This window comes from Boleophthalmus pectinirostris, unplaced genomic scaffold, assembly GCF_026225935.1.
Source record: "Boleophthalmus pectinirostris isolate CB_2022bp ecotype Guang Dong unplaced genomic scaffold, ASM2622593v1 HiC_scaffold_5, whole genome shotgun sequence".
Lineage (NCBI taxonomy): Eukaryota > Metazoa > Chordata > Actinopteri > Gobiiformes > Gobiidae > Boleophthalmus > Boleophthalmus pectinirostris.
The window spans coordinates 21784501-21810458 of NW_026571404.1; the positions used below are offsets into that span (position 1 = coordinate 21784501).

General features: G+C 40.3%; 1 protein-coding gene across 1 annotated transcript; it reads left to right on the top strand.

The window, feature by feature from the left end:
- Positions 1–2373: 2373 nt before the first annotated feature.
- LOC129407179 (lysyl oxidase homolog 4-like) lies at positions 2374–10439 on the top strand. The gene is made up of 9 exons (XM_055162974.1): positions 2374–2386; positions 2500–2654; positions 2743–2910; positions 3247–3409; positions 4100–4343; positions 5186–5301; positions 5403–5539; positions 7576–7687; positions 8277–10439. The coding sequence occupies exons 1-9, from the start codon at positions 2374–2376 to the stop codon at positions 8345–8347; spliced, it is 1179 nt and encodes a 392-aa protein (XP_055018949.1). The 3' UTR covers positions 8348–10439.
- The last annotated feature ends 15519 nt before the right edge of the window (positions 10440–25958 follow it).

Genomic DNA, 25958 nt, shown 5'->3' on the forward strand with positions numbered 1-25958 from the left:
AAGAAGACTTCAGCATGTTAACACTGAAAGCTTTACTGCCAGATGTGATATGTGCCACCCACTCTTACACTGTAACTGTCATCGTAGAAGCCATGGTGGTTATCTTTGGCATGCCAAGTCACAGCCTTATTAGAATTGAGCAAACATTTTCAAGAGTTGTGGGCTGCCTTCTTCATTTCATCTCACTGAGGTCGGAGACTTTGGGTCCAAATACAGCTGGGGCAGTGGCGTTCCCACCCTCAAACGTGAGAACGGATTCCCAAAGGCTTGTTCACGGGCGTAGTCTTTAATCATGCCGATCGGGATGAAATATGTACTGACAGACTGCTGGTTTGGCTCTCATTTGATCATATGTCACATTATGCTGCTGAATTCATAGGTTCAGCCCCATTTACCGTTTACCCTCTCAAAGCGTGTTTTTAAGTATCGAGGTTTCATTTTAGTTAGCTTAAATGAAAGAACTAGGGTTGGTTTTAGACTTTTGTGCACCTGTAATTAGAAAGTGATTGTAGTTATCTGGTGGAGAGCTGTTTCATTATCAAGACTGGGCATAAAAATACAGTGATAAAATGGACATCTAACATTAGGGAAGGCACTGGCTCTAGTTAAGGTTGTCTACGTGACCACATTAAACTCATTCAAAAATAAAACATTTTTCCACCTCTTAGATTAACAGTGCTTTTGCTTTCTATGGATCTTTTACATTTACTAATTGAGAAACATCCAACTTCAAAGTCAACCTACAACTTCCCTTCTATAACATGCTAGCCTGTTAGAGATTTTACTGACATATAATTTTCCATCTGCTGGATAACCACATAAACATAGGTCTATATGTTGTTGGAAACTGCTGAAATTAAACTCTTTGAGGAACAAGCTCTCAGTGAAAAGTAAGTTATTTCAAATTTGCAAATCTAGGTTCAGGATTGAGACAGTTTAAGTATAAAAAGGAAAGTGGAATCTAATGTTTTGGTTTGTGTCTAAAGGGACTGCACGTGAGAGGGATAACAGTATTTGCATTTGAGTTGTCAGTAAACCAAAAGTCTCACTGTGGCTTTGAATAGAGTCTCAATCAGATTTGAAGAAATAGCTCTTCAGACTACACACAGATCCACAACAGCTTTAACTTAAGATCAGATAATGATTCAGATTTTATCATCCAAAGAGAAGAATTACACACTTTTACTGCATTATTTGTGTCCTCAACCCAGCCCCTGATCCTTCTGATTGCATAGAGAGTATGTTAACCACAATGGCCAAGCGCAAAGTATTTTAAGAAACTATTTGACAGGCAAAGTCAAAATTTAAGGAGGATTTTTCCCTGCAGTTATAGCATTACAGAATTTATGTCAGCCGTTGAAAGTAAAGAAAAACTCAACTCTAAGGACATGTTGCCAACTTTCTAAACTCCCATCATCATTGCATTCATCATGGCCATCAGTGGGCCAAATTACAGGGATAGCGTTTCTATTTCCTTTCACAACCGACTTTGTTATTTTACTGTGTAATTTCACCCGGAGTTACATATAGATACCGAGTACAGTGCCTCCATACAGAAGGGGCTAAACACACTGGATACTTGTATGGCCACACTAATTTGGGTTTTCATAGATTTCCCTAACTACAGTTTAAGTGCCGTATGTCAGTGCTCATTGTGAGGACTTCATCAGTCTGTGTAGATTACTTAAACAGTGGGAATGTGGCCTAAGCTGAGCTGCTAAAAGAGGAAGTGGTCGAGATATGACTTTTTTTTATCTCAGTAAAGCCATACTGGTGACCAGGGTGGAACCAGGCCTGCAATCTAGGAAAGCCCACAGAGAGACTAGTTTAGGCTGCAATTTTGTCCTCAATATTGAACCCATCCTTACCTCAGGATTTCCTCAGGCAGCTCTTTGCCTTTGGTCTTTGTGGTTTTGTTTATGTTGATTTCAGCTGCAGCTCATTTCCACTTTCTCAGTTTTTGTCTTTTGTTTTAAGAAAACAGGCAAGCCTTTGTTTGCTGTATGTTTTCGAACCCTGTAATTGCCCTGCCACAGTCATCCCTCATTCACACGTGCTGCCCTTGTATCTTCATATTCAAAAACATATAGAATATGAATGTTTTAACACAATGTAATTTATGAAATTAAATGATTTTGCACATTTGTTGGGCTGCTCATCATTTTTAGTTTGTTAAAGATTCAATCTTAGATCTCTTTAATTGAGACAGTCTACAGTCTATTCCTTTGTCAGTAAAAGCATGTGATTTGGAACAGAGTTTGGACTTTGGTACAATAAATGTGAGTATTTTTGCAGTAACTGGCACTGATTAATAGAATATCTTGTTTATGTTCAGCCATTTAAAATGTGTAAAGTAAGAAAAAATCAGTCAATATGCGGAGAAAAAGTGTGATTCATTTTTTGTTAGGCCTACTCATATATTAAATGGTAATTAAGCAGTTTTTATTGTTATTTTAATGAATTTATGTAATAATAGGCTCTTAATCTTGTGCTTTGTAGGCACTGGACCAATCCATATGAACAACGTCCAGTGTATGGGCAGTGAGCGTTCTATTCTGGATTGCTTCTTCCAGGAGGTGCAGCCGTGGACATTCAAACACAGTCAGGACGCCTCAGTCCGATGTAACGTACCAAAGACTGGCAATGAAAAAACGGTACAAAATGACATCCTGTCCACATACACCCTATTGAATTTCCATGGAAAAAGAAACATATGTCACAGCTGTAATTTGTGGACTCCAGGTGCGACTGGCAGGAGGCAGAGTCCCATCTGAAGGCCGAGTGGAGGTGTTGATGGAGGTCGGAGGCAGAAAGCGCTGGGGCTCCGTGTGCAGCGAGAACTGGGGCATCGACGAGGCCATGGTGGTGTGTCGACAGCTCGGACTGGGCTTTGCTGCCAGTGCACATGAGGTACCACTTCACATGCACCATTTACAGTAGTTGTGTTTATCTTAGGAATGTGTTCTTTGTTAAAAATAAAATATTGAAATAAAATAAACTATAAACTATAGTAATTTAGTTAATGGGCTTAGTCAAGATATTTTTTTTTAGGCTTATAAGAAGCAGAAAGGGGAAAATATGGAGTTAGTTGGAGTATATGAGGTGACTTGGCAGTGTAATCTTCCTTTACACTTATGAAGATAATGTTTACTAGCACTTCTCTATATATATTGTAGTTTATGCTCGAGATTCTTACATTGTCTTCTAAACTCTGGCTAAACTGCCTGTGTGCTTCTGTCCCAACAGGAGACATGGTATTGGCCTGGTGACCCAAGTGCAGAGGAGGTGCTCCTCAGTGGTACTCACTGTGTGGGCACAGAGCTTTCCATTCAGCAGTGTCGCCGTAACAACCACGTGCACTGTCCCAGAGGAGGTGGAACAAAGGCGGCTGGAGTCACCTGCTCCGAGAGTAAGTCCGATCCTCAATGTCACTGACGCAGCTGTTTATATTGGTGGTTTTCTGATTCTACAATGTGACACTGTCGTATTGTCAGATTAGGGTTATGTGCCGTTTTATTTAGCAATTTTGTCATTTAAAAAATCATATTCATAAAATAGAACCTGGTTCCAAATCAGCTCCTGTAACCACTAGCAGCACGAGCCTCATTTGAGTGGAGTCGAACGGTATGATCACAACAGAAATTCACATTTAAAGGTGCATTATGTAACTTTTTGGTTGGGGGTCCATCACCTGCTTGTTTCTATGGATATATCATTGCTCTGCCTGGAATGATCCACAGTGTGACATTAAACAGCTCTACCTTACATTTCTTCAATTACAGGTGGTTTTATAGCTCAAAAATACCTAGAAAAACAGCAATTCTGACTATGAGCGGGGTTGCCTTTCCACAGATCTGACCTATAACTTGGTCTAGTTTGGTCTCTGTGAAGATACAAAGGTTTAATACCATACTGTGAAACATTCCAGACAAAGCAATAATACCTCTATGGAGAAAAGCATTTGATGGACCCTCCACCAGAAACATTACACAATGCACCTTTAAAAATATTCATGTTAACTGCCCCCTGTTCTGTATTACTATTATCCCATATAATGCTGTGATGCCATAGCTCACATCTCTATCCTTCATCCTTCTAGCTGCTCCTGACCTGGTGGTGGATGCTCAGCTCGTTCAGGAGACCACGTACTTGGAGGACCGGCCTCTGCACCTGCTTACCTGTGCCAATGAAGAGAACTGTCTGTCCTCCTCGGCAGCGCGCATGAACTGGCCCTACGGACACCGCCGCTTGCTGCGCTTCTCCTCACGCATCATGAATCTGGGCCGCTCCGACTTCAGGCCCAAAGCCTCAAAGGAGAGCTGGACCTGGCACCAGTGTCATAGGTACAACAACCTTAAGTGTTGACATAGCTGTTGAAAGATGCTTAAAATAAGTACTTAAGTAAATACTGTGAGACACTTTTTGGGAAACCGCATTAGATTAAACTAAGTTTGTAGAGGTTGTGCAAAACAGCTAAAAATATTTGTACTGCACCTGCTCCACAAGATTTCTGTACATGCAGAAAGACATTATTAACACATAAGTAATTCATGTTAAATTAAAAAGTAAACAAGTTGTTCCAGGATGTTCTTTAAATGGTTTGACAAGGATTTGGCACGCAATATCCAAAACAGACTTAGCACAATAAAGTCTTGTTAGTCACTCTGCTGTAATTGGAATTTATGTGTATGCTGCAAAGAAATTTGGTACTATTTAGAGTATGATTCTGTGAGAGAGGTATTCATGTGAAACAGTAGGTTTTTATTGTTTTCTGAAATACGGGTGGCCTTAAACAGTCCTGTCATCATTCATTAGATTGTGTGTTTGGCTGTATGAGTGTGGAACTGAAGTCTAGACCAATCCGGTTTGAACAAGTCACATTTAACAACATACACTGTAGACCATGCGTGGTCCGGTCACGCTAACATTTGTTACAAAAACACATCAGATCTGTGGCTGTAATTCAAAGGCTTCCTTTCACGTGAAAGAGGTAAACAGCTCTGCCGGTCTGTGCTTAAACAAGCTTCTGTAAGAGGTGTTACGGTGACACCCATGCTCGTGCTCTAGCAGTGAGGTCATTAGGCTATTAGCCATAGGGAGCCAGTGTTCATGGAGCTCAAATGCACACAGTAACAGACAGAAATATGCAGCCTCTCACCTGGAGTTTCCCTCTGTGCCCTCTCAGGCACTACCACAGCATCGAGGTGTTCACACACTACGACCTGCTCACGCTCAACGGCTCTAGGGTTGCTGAGGGACACAAGGCCAGTTTCTGTTTAGAAGACACTTACTGCCCTGATGGTATGTTCATAATCACCACTGTTAATCTAACACATCTACACACATGTTTTACCTCATCATGTGTTCAATAAAAGTAACATGTACCCTTTTGTATATGGTAGGCGTTCAGAAACGTTTTTCCTGCTACAACATGGGAGACCAGGGCATCTCGGTGGGCTGCTGGGACACATATCGCCATGACATCGACTGTCAGTGGGTTGATGTGACTGACGTACGCCCGGGGGACTACATCTTCCAGGTCACTATCCTTTATCACTTCTTTATAACCAATCTTGAATGGCACTATAACATAATTCACAATGTGTTTCAATGTAAAAGGACATGTCTTCTTTCGGTAAATGGTCCTGACCTCCCCAAAGCCATCACAGGCCACAGCCACCCATTGGCCTTTCATTACATTGACCCTGCTCAATCAGTCGAGTCATTGTGGCCACTCCAGCTAAACACATCAATGAGACCACCTCCTATTCTGCCCATCTCCAGTTGAGACTCCTGAGACCCATGGCATGCAGCAGTCCTTCAATCTTAGCACACTGCCAATTACCTCCCTGTGGCTGTGGGAGACGACTTGTGTAACAGCGGCTCGCAAGCTGTGTCTGAGCGGGTGCCCTTCATTTAGTACTATAATTATCCTGGTCTAGCACACTACGCTACATAAAAAATGGATTCAATTGACTTATTATAGATTTGGAAGACACATATAAATGCCTCTAGTCGTTGATCATTTTATAGTTATGACTTGATGGTTGTATGTAATTATAAAGCAGAACATTGCGAACTTGTGCTTATTTTGTAGGATGATAAAAAATGAATGAACAAGAAGCACAAAACTAGAAGGTTGAAGGGTCAGGTCATCCGAGGACCCAGCAATTCCAGCCAAGACATAGAAACTAAATGAAAAAGCAAGAAACGACAGTCATTCATCAAGACTACAAAATTGGAAAACTACAAACAGTTTTTACAGCTCGCTCGGCTGTTATTTCACTTATCTAGTAAAGTGCACATGATGACTGACTGCTCTAATCCAGGGCACTGCAGATTCCCTAAGTCATCTTTTTGAACCACCCTGCGCTAATGAAACACACTAATTACCTAAATTAAGCACTGCCTCTCTGGATGGGAGCCTCCTAGCACCTCTCCATTAGGAACAGCTAATTTGCCACCAAGGAATTCTCCCTGGTCTGTCTTTATTTTTACTGCCTGTTCCTCACTGGGCATATTCACAGAGGGCCCCTGCAGAGACCTCATGTGCTCCACTCCAACGCTGTAATTTAGGTCGAAAAATTAAGAGACAGTTTTTGTGCATTTACAATGTTTTAAGGTTTTCTTCCCTTTTTAGCACAGGTTGCCTTTCTTCGCCTGGCTGCTGTTTGTAACATGTACTTAAAGTGGGTGTAGCAGTTTACAGAGCAGCTATTAGAGTGAAAGGCTCCTCTGTGTTATCACTCAGCCAGATTAAGAGAATGGTTGTATCAGCACTTATGCAGCAACACTGCAAAAACACATTATTAGTCCAGGCAGTGTCAGAACTCATAACAACATTATGTATAACTACCATATTGCTTAATTTTCAGACTGCAGACAAATTCAGAAACTCAGTGTCTGCAAATGGTCCCTAAACACTATTTTATACAGTCTGATGAATGGTTATCTTTCAGCACGCAATAAAATTCAGTCCACAGTGCAGAGACAGCTACCTTTGTATTTTATCCCATTTACAACAAATTACACTCAAGCTTTAAGTGGCTCATTCAACTCAATCAAAAAGTATTCATACAAATCATGTATGTTTAATGGCTTGGTTGGTAGTTTATTTGCTATTTGTAGTTAAAAACATATTGGAAACAACATGTACAAGAAGCTCAAACTTGTGGGAAGTTGCAAACCCAGCTTATAGTAGGATACAAGTTAAAAAAGTAAAAGGGGCTGATATTGGTGGAACTCAGATTCTAGACTGTGATGATACTTAACTATTGATATTATTGTATTTTGTCATGAATATCCAAAAAGTAAATTCACAAACATCTATCTCGATCATTTATTCTTTTGATTTGACCACAAAACTCATATAACAACAAAATCTGCATTTTAACAATATCATTTCATAGCAACGCACAATGTAATCAATACGAAAATCTGGGTCTTGCCCCCCATCTGGGAGTACAACACCATCACATTATAGAAACTACCAAGTCAAATGCATCCAAACCACTTCAAAATATGTTGGATTCAAATGAAAAACACATAAACTGTGTCCTGTTTCATTCATTGCAGGTGGAAGTGAACCCCTCGATGGACATGGCTGAGTCTGACTTCATGAACAATGTAATGAGATGTCGCTGCAGATATGATGGACAGAGAGTTTACATGTACGGCTGCCATGTTGGTAAGGGCATTTGAATATTCACTACAACAGTATCTGAATAAGGGCTGGGCTATTCATTAAATTTTAGATTCAGAGAGATTCATTTACTTCTAATTGTTGTTTTTTAATCAAGAGGTCTATAGCCAAGCCACTGTCAGTAAAAGCATGTGGTTTGGAGCAAAGTTTAGATTTTAACCACTTACCACAGGTGCACTATGTAACTTTTTGGTCCTTCACCTGCTTGTTTCTATGGATATGTCATTGCTCTGCCTGGAATGTTCCACAGTATGACATTAAACAGCTCCACCATACATTTATTCAATTACATGTGGTTTTACAACTCAAAAATATCTAGAAAAACAGGCTTTCTGACTGGGAGCAGGATTGTCGCTCAGATCTAACCTGTAACTGGGTCTGGTTTGGTCTCCATGAAGATACAAATGTTTAATACCATACTGTGGAACATTCCAGACAAAGCAATAACCTCTCCATGGTGAAATCTATATGACAATTATTATTATTATTATTATTATTATTATTAATTTACCGTCACGCCCAGCCCTACTGTGAATTCTCTTGTATGTATCTAACTTTGTTATTTATTGTACAGGGGACGCATACAGTGCAGAAGTTGAGGATCTGTTTGAGCATCAGAGACAAATCACCAATAACTTTGTGTAGGAGTTCTGTGGCAGTGAAGAGGGAGCAAAAAACACTCAGGGGGAGGCTGGGGGCTAGAGGAATCACAGACAGCACAGAAACTGTCTGTCCACAAAGTTTGTTCTTCGCAGATGTGGATTAAACTGAATCATAATGAAGAAAGGACCATTTGAGGTGAATCGCACTGACAAGAGAAGAACAGGTGCATCTCCTTTTTATGTTTTTATTTCAGTGAAAAGACTGAAAATGGGTGAATGTGGATGACTGGGAATTCAAAGGACAATGAACTAAAGAGGATGATACAGTAGAGGGACTATAGTGATCACAATGTTTACCATAAAATATCTGCCGTATATCAAGGTGCAAAGCCGATCACATGACACATGCATAAGTGGTGTTAGGTACTATATAGTAAGCATAATCTAAAATCGTGTATTCTATAACTGTATGATTCAACTTAAATTGGTGCTCTTTATCAATACTGCAAATCTAAATGTATTTGAAGTGAAAACTGTTTTGTTTTATTTTCGTTTACTCAGAATTATAGTTTTTTATTAGTGCTAAACTCTTGATCTATTGTATCCTGTAGTCAAGTAATGTTCATGAAAAAGCACTTTATTAAGTCAGTATTTTAAATTTGTCCCAATATGTTTAGTCTCAATGATACAGATTGCTATTGAGGTATTAGGATATTTTACATGTTTTCACTTGTTAACTGTATGTTTTCATTTGCAATGTTCTATTTATAGAGTAACTTTATTTATTCACAGCACTCAATAAGATTTTATTTACAAGTGTCTAATTTCAAGACCATTTTTAAAGCTATAGCAGAAAACTGTTCTCACAGTTGTAGGGTGTATTAACTTTCCAGTGATGCCTATGATTTTTTGAAGTTTGCATTTTATTTTACATATTAAACTGAGAGTTGTTCTATTCAGCCCTTACTGATGGGAGAGAGAAGCCTTTTGATGCAACCACAGTATTGTGGTCTGGAGGCAGGCTGCACTCTCTGAGCATATAAAGCCTTTTAATTACATCTGTTTGGTTAGACCTAAGCTTATGGTTAAGATTAGGATATAGAATGAGCTTTAAAAAGAACACTACAGAGGTGTAAAGGAAGTGTATGGACAAGCCCATGACAGACCTGGACTGGGACCACCCCACACACCACTATGAAAATCCAATTAGAAGTAAAACATGTTTGGAGATGTTTGCAGATGCAGTTTTTACACCCGAGTGGTGTTATATGACATGCTCAGACCGCAAGCACAGGTCTCTTAGCTCCAATAGAATTCAACCTGTTTATCTGTATATGTAAAACAAACTCATCTATCTCCCATGACTCTCTGAATCAGTCACTCCAAACTGTTTCCCAAGCACTGGTCCTCAATTATTGACTTTACAACATGGAACTTATGTTGTTTTCTACTCACAACAGTTTGATGTGTTTCCCATGTGGTCATTCTGGGCTAGCCCTGTTAAATTTCCTGATGGACAGTTTTTTAGGATACAATTGGTGAGAGACTGGTCACTCGTAAAGATGAGTGTAGACCTCAGTAATTCCTTCAGCAGATATTTCTTCTTTTGAATTCTTCTAATGTTTATTTGAACTGTATGAACTTTGAGAACAATGCAGCTTTTTAAGATCTATTATTGATGCATTAATATTGTTTTGTGATTTTGTATGACTGTGTAGTGCCAGTGTCTTTTCTGTGCTATTTAATATTTTATGTCATTCTTTACTTAAGTTCATACTTACTACGTCTTCCTGTTGCTGTTTGATCATGCTAAACATAGCAGAGCAAATGACTTTCTACGGCCAGTTTCTTTCATTTTCCATAGAGCTGAGAGTGTGGGCTACTTGGTGCTTCACAGGCAGTGGTGCTCTCAGGGACTTTTGACCTCATCAAGAGTTAAAGAACATGTGATGTGAGTTAGGTCGCTTTAAGCTGTGGTCTATACATAATGTCATGATGGATCTATACATCTATGAAATATAGTGTGTCTAGTGATACATATTTCCTTGAGAAAAGTTGTGGATAGACACTGGCTGAGTCAGTGGAAAACTCCAATTCAAGAACAAGTCACATTCATTTATCATTACTGTGAATCAATAAAACTACATCACATAGTGAAGTGTCTGTCTGCTGTTTATTCTGCATGTGCTGCACATTATGTGTGGATGATAAAATGGTGCCAGTGGTATACTTTCTTTCCACCTGCTCTAATAGAGAGTCATTTAGTGGTGAGCTGTGAGCTCATAGATTAAACACATTTAATCCAAGTGTCTTCTGTGCCCAGTGTTAAACCTGTTGATGGCTCAGTCCACTACAAACACTCCACTCATGGGAACTGTCAGTACGCCGACCATTCCCAGTAACAAAAACATGGCAGAGAGTGTCAGATGTATGATATCTGGTGGTGGATAAATCAGCTCTGTCTGGAGAGGAAATTTACACTTTCTAACAAAAGTCTGAGTTCACACAGGGCTGACGTGTCCACCCTCAACCAAAACATGGCTCGTGTGAAGTGGTCTGTCAGCTGCTGGGCAAACAGGAAGAAGAAACATGAAAGAGAGCACCTGGGCTAATGTAGCCTTTTTTGTACAGGTTTAGCCCGCTACATGCACTTTTAGCCTATTAGATCCATATTTAATCTCACACTGAAACATGGCCTTGTTTTCAATCTCATGGAAATATTTTGAGTTTGGAAAAACCTCTGCTCTTCTTTAGTCATACTCTATATTCTTAATGATTATGCACAAGACCTGTTATACTCAGTTATATTTACTTTTTAATATGGTAAAATGTTTATAGTTCAAGTATAATAATTTCTACATTCCTCATTATACTGTTTAAATTCTTTTCCCACTGTGAGTAAAACAACATTGCATAACTTTTCACGTTCAAAGGCATGTCTCTATTGAGATTGAGATTACTTTAATCTTACCTAGGCCTATCTACATTTTAATTTTGTTTTGTTCATCAAATGACATCATCACTATTGCATAAAATACACACAAAAGGCCCATCAATCCTCATCAGGACCTGGTGAGGAAAGCTCTGAAACCAGAGGAGACTGAAGTCACATGAGCAAACATGTGTAGTCTTGATGTTCTCATTCTATCCTTAGAGGCCACTTCCTGTTTGCAGCACATGTTTGTATTCCAGAGGGGCCCCGTGCCACCCCGCCCTGACCCGAGCGGGACCACTGACAGCTCCACAATGGCGACTGTGTGCACCTTCTCTCAATGACAGACCTGTCTATACAAGCTCCCCGAACACCCAGCCCACAGCTGTAAACGCACAAATCACACACACAACTTCACTGCGTAACACTCCTTTGTTGTCATCTTCTTTTGGGAGTTAACGTTCCATCTTGCGCAGCTAGACAGGTACAGCAGAGGATTTAGTCATCTGATTTGGGGATGCACAATTTGGGGAAAAATCTAATTGTGATCTTTTTAAGTATTGCTATGGCGACTGGATTTGCAATTGAAGTTTAAAAAGTAGAATTTTGTTCAGTGTGCACAATGTAAACAACTCTAGGAGCACTGACATTTGAGAGAAGACTGAAATGTGAAATGCTAAACTAATCCAAGAATCCCATACATTTTAGAGGTCTAAACTACAATTGCAGCAACATTTTTCTATAAAAAAGATTTTATCTAACCATATCTGATCAGGAATGGGAAAACTTCTACATACATACAATGGTAAACTTCAAACTCAGTAATATGGAGAGAGTTTTGTTGGAAGAATTTGGTTAGGTTTTTCAAAACACCAGTCCAGGAAAAACATTACACCAAATCGTCAAACTGTGAAAGTCAATGTGGTGAACTGGAGGACCATATATTGTATATTGTTCCATTTTGGAGGGAACTTCACAAATCATTACAAACTATGTTCTGTATTGACATGAAACAATTTATCTGGGTCTCCTGATGGGTGAAAATTGACATATAAAGTTAAATACCTGTTCCAGATTTTGAGTGCAGCTGCTGGGAAAGCTAGCCAGGAAATGGGTTAATTCACAAATACCAACACTGGATGAATAGTTTGAGATTTTTTATGATATTTTTAGAATAGTGAGAATTACGACTGTAACAAGACAAATTTAAGAACAAATGGAAAAGGTGGACTAAATTTATCAAAACTGTAAAACCAAATTTAGTTTGACCCTTTACTTTATTTTTCTTGCAATTGGTTGTAATAATTATTCATGTGTATGCATCAAAGGTACACAACACATATTATATTGTATTTGTCTTTTTCATATCACTCAAAAAAAAAAAAAAAAATAGAAGAAGATTTTGTTCTCTGCAGAGGACCTTCTATAATCTAAATAACTGCAGCCTCATTTGATAAGTGTACCTACTCAAATGCGATTAGATTGCGATATTTGAGCTGTCCTAATCTGATTTTAGGACAACTCTTGAGAGGGAAGGTTGTTTAATTTTGCCCAGCATTCACTCATCATTGCTCGGGCTCTAATGGCTATTGTGTATTCCCATTAAGTATAATTTCATTTGTGTGCACAACAATAGATCATACACAACTAGTGGCGTACAATAAATTGGTTCCTTAAGTCATCACCTGGTATCATTAATATTTACAGATAAGAAAACCGCTCTCCCGCATTCATGTAATTACACCATTCTATTTGAGGAGAAAACACATTACGAGCCCCATTGAAAGTGTAAATGAATACACAAGGAGATTAATGATTTTTAATATAGCGATGTATAGCCTTATCAGCTTGGTGCATTATATTGTATTGAGGAGGTTGTAGTGAAAGTGCACGTATGTAACCCCCCCACCTTCACCCCTCATCTCAGGACGGTCCCACCATAAGATTTACACTGAGCCAGCCCTGTGAGAGAGTGCACACATGCTCTGCCCAGTCTCTACACTGCACCCTGACAATTACTTCTATATATACCACTCCAAATGAGAGCCGTGAAGCAGCGTGATTATAGGGTGGAGCGCATGCAGGCACAGAGAGAGGGAGAGAGAGAGGGAGAAAGGGAGAGCGAGAGAGAGGAAGAGTGGGTGAGAGGGAGTCAGAGGAAGAGAAAGAGGAAGAGAGAGAGAGAAAGAGAGAGGGGGCAGTTGGACTTATGATGGAGGTGGAAAGAAGAGAGCACCTAATACAAGCAGAAGTCAGCGGCCTCTGCTGTAAATTTTGTTGTGTGCATTTTCTATTGAGCCTTTGTTTGGGAGCTGGATCAAACTAAAGGCAGATTTATGTGAATATAAAATAAAAATGTAAATAAAAATGTAAATATATATTTTTTATTTGCTCTTTTTTTTATTCTTTACATTTTTTGGGGATTTATTTCTTATTCATTTGGAAAATATGGTACAGTGAGCTTTGGGCAGGGTACACATTGGCGTTTGTGTCGTATGTAACAGGGTGAACTTTGACAGTTTTGGTGAAGATGTGCTGCCCTCTACTGGAAACATGTGAAACAGGCATAGCAGGCAAGCAACTTAAAGGACAGGCAATAAATTAGAACATGGGGTGAGATGTTCATTTCAGTTAAAATAGCTTATTATAGATAACAGAACAAAATGAATTATGATGTCTTTTCCTTCAATAGTTTTCTTGCTGAAGCCTGGTGTATTTTGTAAATCTACCGTGGCCGGTCTCTTTGTGATGGGACATATGTGTGAAAGAGTTAGTTTGGAAGGCTAATGATAACACAGGGAAGCCCCCCCGCAACAAACTCTACATGAGATGGTATGTGATGATGTAAGGTTGAGGTGTGAGCCTTAACAGCACAGCCTACCTGATGGGGTCATGCGATGGTGGTGAATGGTTTTAAAAGAGCTGTTGTGCTAATCCCCTGTCACCGTGGAAACCATCCCTGTGGGTAGAAAAGCTGCAGGATCACATTTACCATAGACCAGTTTTCATCGTTCAGAAGACCACGCTCCGCCTCACTCCAGCGGCTCGCATAATTGAAAGCATCTTGGCATGAAGATAGAGTCAAGGTGGCATATCAATGGCTGCATACTCCAAGGGCATGCAGATAAGGGAGAGGCTGTTCTCTTAACAGGCCCTGGTCATGATAGGGTCACTGGCCCTCCTCAAAAAGACAACATGTTGGCGCCGCATGCACATACAAATGGTTTGAGCTAGTCACTGAGGTGAGGCCAGCTGCTACAGTGGTCAGTCATAATCTAAGTGAAATGTTTTGCTACCATCCCACACTTATGCATCCAGAGCACAGCGGGGCTTCAGAGCGGCAAATCGTTCAAATCCAATATGAGGCTTAAAACTATAAGAGTTACTTGGTATGACACTAATTGGTATTAAGAAAACTTCACCTGCTCCCTACATGTCTTTAGCAGGGTGCTTTCTTGGTGGTGTATTGAAGTATATTCCTTATTAAATTATTGTTCAAACATCACATTTCATTTAACACTTAAAATAACTGTAGAAGCCCACCAATGGCCTTGTGAACATAAGGTAAAAATGGTCTAAAGGTGTTTTGTAACTACACAACAGTTTGGCAGAATAGACTTTTAATATTATCAGACATTTTAGGCTAACATTGGCCAGTAAATCATCTTATTATACCATTTTATAGATCAATATGGCCTGAACCAATATCTTGGAAGATGATATCTGATTCACCAAAATGCTCAATATCGAGGTCTATATCCAGTACCAGTATTGGTGCATCCCTAGTCATGATAACAGATTTTGAAGCGCAATGCTACAGAGATACAGTGCCATAAACTATAATATTGAATCTATTTTAAGCTACTGACACAATAAAGAATGATAAGTCGATACAGTAATTATCGTGCCACGCTTAGTCCGCACTGACTCAGAGAACATCATTGCACTTCACAGATTGTCATAATATTCCACCTACTTGTATCCACTGACCTGCTCCTCCCTGAGAGAGTATCTGCTCAGCTTCACAGCACTCCACCAGGCCACGGCCTACGACTCCCACATCTCTGCACAAATAAAAAGGCGTGCCAAGCAGCATTAACTCTGCATCCTTATCGCTTTTGTGACTGGAGACATTTTATGAGTGGGACCTGTCAGTACTCTAAGTCACCAACAACAAGCAGGGCCGTGTGTTCTGCACTGCTGCATCACTCCAGAGCCATTTACTAGAAAGCATTATTATTAGACTATGAAAGGTCGCACTGTGAAGCTCACTTTATCACGTCTCATTACATTACGCATAAAACCCCAGTTTTTCCAAGCAGAGTGGAAAAACTGCTAAGATAGAATTTAACTGCACCATAACAGGCCTGAAGTGAACTCTGGGCAGTATCTCTGACCACATAAACACTGGATATGAGCTTTTCTAAAATAGATGTTTATGCAAGGAAAGAATGACCAGATAAGAGGAGCCAATATGCCAAGAGTACAATTATGATTCATGTATATCTTTATATTCCCTTATTAAAGAGGATACTATGATATTCTCCAAAAAGTTCCCACTTCACTGTGGTTGGATAAATCCATCTGTCACTTAGTGTCTGACTAACAGGAAAAGAAGTCATGTTGTATAGAGTTGCAGTATACAGAGGAGTTAGTTGGCAGATTGTCATAGGACTATATCACGATTTGATTTTGTATTATCATTTTCCTTATCACTGTGTCTAATCATAAAGAATCATCAAACAGTTTGACAGGTCAAAACCTTACATGACAAGACAAGAGATTATACAGCCAATGCTACATGTGGCAGATTACTTGCTGAAAAATAAAAAACTACAAGGGCCTATGGTCTTTGCATATGTCCACAAATTGTTAATAGACTCCAAACATCTGATTTACAAAGCGGGAATAGCCTACGGCTCACTCTATACTGGTCATTGTACAATTCATTTCATGCTTCTGACTTCACAATTTAAATGTTTGGGCCAGTAATTCAAGCTTTTCAGCATTCATCTAGTGTCACAGCTTGTATGCATTTAGCCCTGTTTTGCTCCGTGCTACAGTGAAAGAAAACGCTGTGATAATGCCGTAGCTTTGCCCCCTGTGGCTTTAAGCAGTAACTTAATTCTGCTCCACTAATCATAATAATTATAGATATTACAGTAGCTGTAGTAATTACCGTTGAGCACTGGCTCCTATCTTTAATGGATGCTTAAACAAACAGATCTCAGATAAGTTTTGGGATAGAAAGCTAATTTATGGAGTGTGATGGGAGATCAATCAGGTGAGGGGGTTCGACGCAGAGGATGTATTAGGGTGGAGTCGGGTAATTAATACAGAATGCAGGAAGAGATGGGACCTGGCTGGGGCTTTTTTCAATTCTCTCCCATATCCTCCTCCTTCTCTGCACCGCGCTGTTGCCACATTATTTATCTGCACTGTCACACCATTGTTGTGATTATGGATGTCATGCAGCCGTAAAGCGCTCCACGATCAATAGGCCTGAAATTAAACCAAAAAATGAATTTCCGCAGTGTCGGCCATATGCACTCGTGAGCAGGAATTACCTTGCAGGAGAATGGCTGATTACCCCAGTGAGCAGACAGCAGTGCAGGGCTCAGAGTGTGCCAGTGGACTCAAGCACAAACAGCCAATGACAGCTACGACAAAGCTCCAATGTCTCACACCACAGTTCACTTGTGTAGGCAATGTGTTGACTTTTTGCCTGTCTGATTCCCTTGTTAGCCCAGACACACTCCATAATATCTAACCACTGTCTCAATGTAGTTTAATAATATAAAGTATTGCAATATAAATTCTAGGCACTGTACTAAATTCAGTACCACTAACAACATTGTGCAGTTTTCTCAGAGGCCCAGATCAATAAACTATCAAGTAATATGATGTGAAACTGTGTTTAATTTTCATAGAGGTGAAATCTCCTCCTGACCAAGCCTCTCTCAGGATCTGGAGATGGGTCCCGGGAGCAGCACTGTGCTGCCCACTGCCCCAGGTTGCCCCAGAGGCAATTAATGAGGGGTCAAATGCAGAGGACAAATTCCACTATGGGGGCAATAAAGTGTACTTCCTCCAATCATTGAAGCATTCATAGGGACAGATAGCAGCCAGTCGGTGGGCTTAAATACATAACATAAGATAACACAATCAGATAATTTGTATGTAATTTGTGTAATACTGCTGACCATGAAGGTCTAACAGGGAACCTACATGATTTATCTTGTCATACAGTTTGACCTGTAGCACTTTAACATTCTCCTTCCTTTACTATTTTGGATTGCAGCAGAACAGACACTTGGTTTGACTTGCCAGTGGACACAGTGCTAGATCTGATTACATTACATCAGTAGCAACAATCATAGTTATTCCAAAAACAGCCACGTCAGCCAATAACTAACTCAAAGTAACTTCCTGACACCATCACAAACCTCATCCATGTATCCCTTCACCGAAGACAGATGCAATCCTTTGCTTCTCCCTGGTTTCCCTCCGTTCTTCATTTAGGATCGATTTGCTATTAATGTGCGATGGGCATCGAGGAGGCCGGGTGACAAGAGCTGAGGTCTTGACAGTCCTCTTCATCTCTCCACAGGAAGTTTGGTTTACATCAGCTCTGGGGCGGGACCTGTCATCTGGGACCCAGGGGCTAATGCGCAGAATTTATGCCTGGCTCTCCGCCTCTCCTTGTGGACCTAGAAGAAAAAAGTCAAAAATGAGGTCTCCTGTAAAATTAAAGCAACACTGTTGGTCTATGGTCTAGATAGACCATATACTATTCACTACCATACCTTAGATAGATCGTTTATGTGACTATTTTAGTAACAGATCATCTCTAACATGGTGACCTGCCTCTCCACAGAGCAGTGGGAGCACATTTGTGAGTGCTGAGAGTTATGCTCCAAGCTGCCACGGCATTTACAAAGTGAAAATGCATGAGGGTTTTACAATTAGTTTTCAGATGATTACAACTACAAACTAGCCATGACTTGTTTTAGGAGGAACTGTTTTTGGGATTTCACACCAAACCAATGTGGACTATGCCATTTTTTATAGTGATGGGTCTGCCACCTGTTTGCATGTGATTGTCAGGCTTGGAATGCTCTGCAGCGTGGCATTAAACATACTGTATCTATCCAGCATTCGTTTAGTTTTGCTTAAAAATGTGAACATAAACATGCATTCTTATTGTAAGCCTCCCCTCAGATTTGCCTTACTATGGAATATTCTAGGCAAAAAAATAACATCTCCATGGAAACAAGCAAGTCCTGCGTCATAAAAGTTACATAGTGCACCTTTTCTTGTACTAAAATCATTTCTTATTCTTGAACTTTACAAGACAGGACAAATTTAACTCCACTTCCCAGGCAATATTGACACTTAGCCTCCTAAATCAACTTGACAAACGTTCCGAGAATTGTAACACTGTCTTAGAGCAAATAATGGCCTGACAGAGAGTATTAGCTGCTACAGCTATGACCAGAGACTGACATGTGGCCACAGCTTCTGGGTTTAAGAGAAGCGTCCCCTTCCTCCACGCACTGGGAAAATGTCAATAAAGGTTAGCGTTTAGAACATACAAAGGACACTGAGACCTGGGAGCACAGCTTACTGCAGTGGTGTCTGAGCCTGTGGGTGACCCTGTTTTTTATTCAGAAAGCATAATGACTTCAGTCTGTATGCATGTTTATAGTGTAGGGGTCCTCTTCATTGAATCCACTGTTTACTCCACTGTCTCTACCCCATCATCATCTTTACAATGACTGAACGCATGCTAGTCCTTTTATTTGCTTTATTTCCTGAGATCAGCTATAAAGAACAAACACTATTAAGCTAGCCAATCAATAGGGGACATCAGCGCTCGTATCCCCCCTCTTTCCACAAAATAGATTTATATCCTCTGCTTCTGCAACATAAATCACATATTCATACATTAAATTAAAACTGTGATTGATAGGGTTGTGTAGTAAAGTGTGTACAAATGCTTATGGAGTAAAAAACAAATATTAGTTGGGAACCACTGAGAGTGAAAGCAAAGAGGAAATCTTTGTTTACAGATTTGTAATGACAAGTAAGTTTAAACAGTGAGTAGGTGAAGTTAATTCAATTTATACTACTACAAACATTTAATTCCATTGCTCATAAAAACTAAATGTCATTGTAATGTGAAAACTGTCCTCATATCAAGGAAAGAGCTCTAATTGGCTACAGACTCATTAATTTTTACTGTACTAAGAAACTTGAAGATTGCAGTTGTCATAGAGACTCTGTAACTCTGCAATTCTGTGTTTTAGTGTTAAACTAAAAACTAGGCCTCTCACAATAACACATTTGGAAGCCTGATATATTGCCAGAGATATATAACGATAATAACAAAACTACTTTATGCCACTGACACGCTGCAGGATAATTCCAGTAAACCAATTTTAAAATAAACAGTACCAATAATGAGGTGCAAGAATCAAATTTCATAATGATAATTAGTCATAGAAATTACTTATTCAACTCTCTACAGCTCAAAATATATTACAACTAAAATACCCCAAATATCCCCATATATCGCTATCTATCTATCTATCTATCTATCTACAATAAGTCGATATAGTAATTATGGTGACATGGGCTATGAAAAACTTTGCACTTTTAATTCAAAACACTAAATAATAAATTAAATCATATTAATAATAAAAATGCTTGCTTTTCATGCCTTAACCTCTATAGCATAATTAATACAGAATTCACTTTGGATAGACTTGGAAGTCCTAAACTCCAGGTGCCACATTAACTACACCCAAAATACCATTGGACGACGTATGTGCTCTATCCTGTGCCTGTCATCCTGCCAGCCATGCACAGAAACAGGTTCATTCACAAAGCAGGCGTAATGGGGGATACACAGATTGCGTCATGCATTACAGGGCCCACTGGTTATAAGAGCATCCTCCAGGAGAGAGCAGGAGAAATATGGCAGCATCCATCAGAGGCTTGGCCGGAGTGGAGATGGGGCAGAAACAGAGGAGGGGTTGTGGGGGGCTGCCAAGGACATTTAAGAGAGCTGTCAGGGAGTCTTATGTATGAACGGTCCTGCTGGAAAAGCCTGTACCATATACGTGCATGGAGGGGACACTGGGAGTCGCAGTGCTGCATGCTGGGACATACAGTATGTGACGGGGCTCAGGAGACTAGCGTATAGGGTAGGAGAGGTCACTGCACATGTGTAAAGGAAAAAAGCATAACAGTTTGCTTTTTTCATAGACATAAAAGCAACTTTAACTTTTTGAAGCTACATTGCCCAATGTTTTTATTGTACATTAGCAAGTACTGTTTTTCCCCATGACGTCTAAAGTAAAAGCTTTATGGCTGATCACAAACTCATAAGAAAGTGTCTTGTTGGTCACTGTAAGATGAGGATGAGAGCTGATTGGCTTCACTTCTCCATATGAAGAACTTCTGATGCTGTGAATGTTCCCAAAAATCGGTATCTGAATACTATATTCTCTAGCTGAATACTGATCTGAATATTAGTGATGAGCCTCTTTCAAAGAGTTTGTGAGATTTAGGAGGAACTAATATGATTGTAATATCTACTTCTAGTGATTCTAGTGAAGGTGTATGGAGTTTAAAATCACAGTGGAGCAGAGTAGAACAGAGTGTTCTGAATTCAGAGAAGAACTCAGCCTAAATATACAGGATTTGTGTGTTAAACGTGTGAATGAAAAACACAACTCCAGATTAATGACAAAATAATGTTATAACATACAAGTGATCAAAAGTAGTGCAATATGAAGCCTTTAAATACCCCATACCCTTTAGATACCCAGTAATATTATATATGAAAATATGCAACTTGTGAGGGTACATTTAATTTAAAGTAATTACTGTATAGTGTATATATTAATTTACTCAAGAGACATTAAAACTTCACACTGTAGTTTCAAGTTGTTGAAAACACAAAGATGGTAGATACAGGACAGGGTGGAACCTCTAATTGAACCTCTGCAGATTGTTAGCTAAAGAGCACAGGAGTCTATTAGTTGCTGGTGCACTGGGTTCTCAGCAGGCAGCTTGAGGCCTGTTGGCAGAGGCAGAGCACTCCCTGTGTCCCAGCCAGAGGGACACAGCTCTGGGGCCGTTACTAAAACCTAATGACACTACAAGTGCTCTCCTACCCCGTGCATGGAGCAGATTCATCACAGTGTAGCACCTCACAACATCTTTCAACAGCCCTTAAAGAGGTAACAAGACATTTCTTCATTGTGTGGTTAAAGCAAGCTTTCTGCTTTACACATCCCTCATCTCCACCTAAAGAACTTCTATTTTAAGATCATTACCTTTAAAGAAGTAATGGAGCTTTTGACCTTGGTGTGAGTGGGGTGAGCAGAGGTGGCATGTAGGATCAGCTCTTGAAAAACAGACGATCTTGTTGAGAACTGGTGCCATCGTGTCCTGGGAGAAAGAACACATTTCAGTCAGTGTCAAAGTCACATCATGTCACTGGCTTGAGGTGAGGGCTGATCTATGCTTTTTAGTGCTGGTGTAAATAAAAGCAGTGTCCCTCCCTTATGCTCCTGGACTCTAGATCAGGCGGTAATAAGAGGTAACCCACAGTGCAATTTCTCCAACCTTTTGAAATTGTGACTATTTCTTCAAGCTGTGGATCAAATTATGGCACGAGTTGAGGGGCGTAAGCAAAAGCAGTGCCGCTGTCTCTAAGTAGGCTAATTTTACAGCCAGGAGCCAGTAAGCAGAAGTCCACCCCTGGGGCAGGTTATGTTACTACCCCTCGTATTTGCCTTGTTTGATTCACCACTGCGGCCTGGGGATTTACAACGCTCCATCACAGACAATAAGAATAAAGACAGAAGTGTGCTGGTTTATGACTTCAGCACTTTCGGTTTGAAGTCTTCCAGCACCAGTGAGTTTAAATTATGGTGGGAGACGTCCTTGGGATGTGAACATCTCATTTGAGCGAGCGGCGCACACACACATCCACAAACACACACAACTCATTTCACTGGGGGTCTCAGGGAGGCTGGACCACCAGAGCATGACATAGGAATTATACATCTGGCAGCCGTAAACCTGCCACACCTGCACACGCACACGCCAACTGCTCCACAAGCACCAACTTTTGTCTCATCATCAGAATTATTTATTATTTCTGAATATTATCACTGTTGCATGCAATCAGACTGAGGCTAAACCAGGATGCTCTTACCTCTGTCATTTCGGGGACAGCTGAGCTCAGCGCTCTGGTCCCTCCTGATAATATGACAAATGATCTTATATAATAATATTAAAACAAATGACTATTAAAACGTCGTTGGATTAATTTGAACACATTCAAAAGCAATTTACACTTGGTGTGATTAATGGAGAGCAGCACAAACATGTGTGTGCATGTGTATGCGTGTGTGTGTGTGTGTGTGTGTGTGTGTGTGTGTGTGTGTGTGTGTGTGTGTGTGTGTGTGTGTGTGTGTGTGTGTGTGTATGCGTGTGTGTGTGTGTGTGCGTGCGGTTGGCTTTTTATGAGGTAACCTACGGAACAACAGACCAACTGAAAAATGAATAATGTAAAATAGAGTAAAAAAAATTAGATTTTGGGTGACAGTTGTGGGACTTTGTTTTGTTAAGAATAGGCTATAGCTCTTAAAACACCATGTTCCTTAAGTCTATGTTTGGCAATGTCATGGATTGTTGCCAAGAGCCCTGCAGCTTTTAAAACACAAGCACAGGACTGAGCATCTTACATGTGTAAAGAAATTGCAGAGATAAAATGGAGTTTTGTCAGTGTGTCAGAATAGCACTTCTCGGTGTCCTGTCCAGTCGCCTGTGGATGTAAAGCAATGAGAGCGTCCCAGAGGGAACAGGCGCGCGCGCAGCAGCATCCCCATCCCACTGCACTTCAGCGCCTCATCATCACCCCGCACCCGCCCACCCTCAGCTCTCCGCCTCTGCCATTGGCCAGCTTCTTAAATATTCAGTAAGCACTTCTACGATTGGCTCCAACCTGACATCGTCAATTCATAAAGCAAATCTTTTCTAACTTGTGTAAAGGGAATAAGTGGAAAAAACCCTAGAGAAAACGGCGTTGCGGACTCCTAGAGTGTAATCGGCGGTGGCTCTGACTGTCAGCCCGTTTTTATTCGTTGGAGGACTAGGTTGGAGCGTCTCCGGGTCTGTGAGTACCTGACTTTATATCGCCAATGCCGCGTCTTGCTCTGCCTGCCCGGGAAGGAGCGCTCCTCTGGGAATGAGCCCCTCTTACCGCCGCTAGAAAGTTCATCTCAGTCCAACCAAGGAAACTTACGGCTTTGAGCTATAACACATGAGAAGAGACTAGTTAACCTGACTGGAGCTGAACTGATGAGATGAAGTAGCCGACGCACGTTTATTCTAATTATTCAAAGCAGTCACGCTTCTGGTTAATTACCTTGGAACAGATCTGGATCACCGTTTTACCTTAAAGAGACATACGCATGCTGCTAAATAGTTCAGTGATTTATAGTTGTTTAGGATCTATATCCTTTTGTATATTCTGTGTAAATTAAATGTTGTTAACAGAAATAATATATATTAATTAATTCTATATGAGTAACTTGTGTTGTAGATGTAGTAAAAAGGTTGAATTGAAAAATTGAATAGAGGCTGGTAGTTTTGCAGAAATGTGAAACTACATTTGACAATAGTGTTTTTGTTTTGTTTAGTTTTTTTGTTTTTTGTTTTTTCATTTGAGAAGATTTGTGCTCCTCTGTGGATTTGTGCAGGTTTACACTTACTACTCTTTCATGATGATGGTGATAAGTGGCATAAATGGCCACTATTTGTAAGTTCAGTGTATTGTTTTTAGAGTAAAGTTAAATCCCTGGGGCCAGTCTGCAGTGTGTCCTTCGCACACAAGTCATCCTCCCTGAAGCTTGTGTGGACACTGAAGATGTGGCTTGGTCTTTGTCGCAGTGTTATCAGAGTTGGGCTTGAATGCTCTAGAAAGCACATGCTGATGTTGCACGCTGTGGTAATGGCCTGTTAATGCCAACATAAATAACCACATTGAAAACATTTCTCTGGCTTCAACAACATTGTTTTAGCTGTTTTATGGCTTCTCATGCGTTTGTGAATATGATTTTTATGTGCTTTTATTTTTATAACAGTAGCGATAGTGCCTTGTTTCCAAGAGTACTTACTAAAGTCACATTGTAACTTCACTTGAGGTTTAAGTAGGTTTTTATTGCAGCTAATGCAGAAAAGTATGCCCTTCAGTTGATATATATATATATATATATATATATATATATATATATATATATATAGGGCCATAGTACTTATCATGTCCATGACTAATGTGACCATTTCTACTGACTCACTAATGTTATAGGAGACTCTTGACTTGTTCTGTTCTCAGGCTCAAGTGAACCTGGATATGTCCTGCCGCAGCACCATGGTAATAAAGCTAGACTTATATAATATTTTACCCACACTCCCAGTCCCCTCTGGATACGGTCTGTCCTTTGTAATTATTTTGTCCTTCTCTGCCACACAAGAATGATACCTCAAGTGCACATAGCATTGTCTTGACTTGTGCCTATCTCATTTGTAATGCAGAAAATGCCTTCACTAAGTCCTCAGTGCTGTTAATTAACCCTAGCCTGGTCTAGCATCTCTCCAGTCTGCAGCGTTATCTCCAGTCGCCTGCCAAAGCTAGCATTAGCCGGGGCCATATTTCTGCAGGTGTCAGCGGAGGTGGCTCTCCTCTGCAGATGAGCGTTCCCCAGTATTACTCAAACGCCAATGCGCTCCTTTTATCTCAAATTGAATTGTTGAGGGAGATGTTAAAGGACCATACATCACTCGGACACTTGGTGGGAGAAAAGGCCCGTCTTGAAGTTAAAAAACGAGGAAATAGTCAACTATGATGACTGTGACAAGGTTTATACATTTCTGAGGTGTCAGCTTGTAAACAGTGTGTAATGTGTTGTGGCTGTAAAATGGACATCACAATTTGAGTTTTATTTTAGCCTTGAAATGGTGACCTTGTGTCCCTTCTTTCTTGGTATTTTTCCACTTCCCATAGAGCACCCCTGTTTACACAATACAAAGCACCAACATCAATTGTTCTGTGTTCACTTTCTATCTCCCAAGCAATAAAAGGCCACTTATACATCACACAGAGCTTTTATCCTCAAAAAAAGTGTTCCCAATTTAAAGTTTGTCCCAGAAGAAGGAGCGCTCCGGGTCAGTTATATTGGGTCATATCGCTTTTGCCTGTGTGCTCGGCTGGCCGCTGGATAATGCCCTGCTCCCCGTATGGATTTTCTGTCGTGTAATTCCTCTGGCTGTCTGCATGTGATGGGTTGTTCAGATCTAGCCCTGCAGAAAGCTGCTGATCACGGCCCTATATCTTCATGTTTATGTCCCGACGCTGCACCGAGCTCTGCCAATGAGCTGCTGATGTCCGCCGCACAATGGATCGGAAGAATTAGCAACAACTGTGTGTGTGTTGCAGTTTAAAAATATATGACTTACCGGCTTTATTTGATTCCCATTTGGCTCAAGCACCAGGACAAATGTGTTGTGTATATCAAGTAGTGAGAGCTGAAAGAGTTAGGCAGAGAGCAACAGAGTTGACTGTGTGGCAGCATATTTCAGAAAGCAAATAAACATTCATATTTTTAATTTGTTGATGTAATTTTCTGTCTTCCAGGTCAGC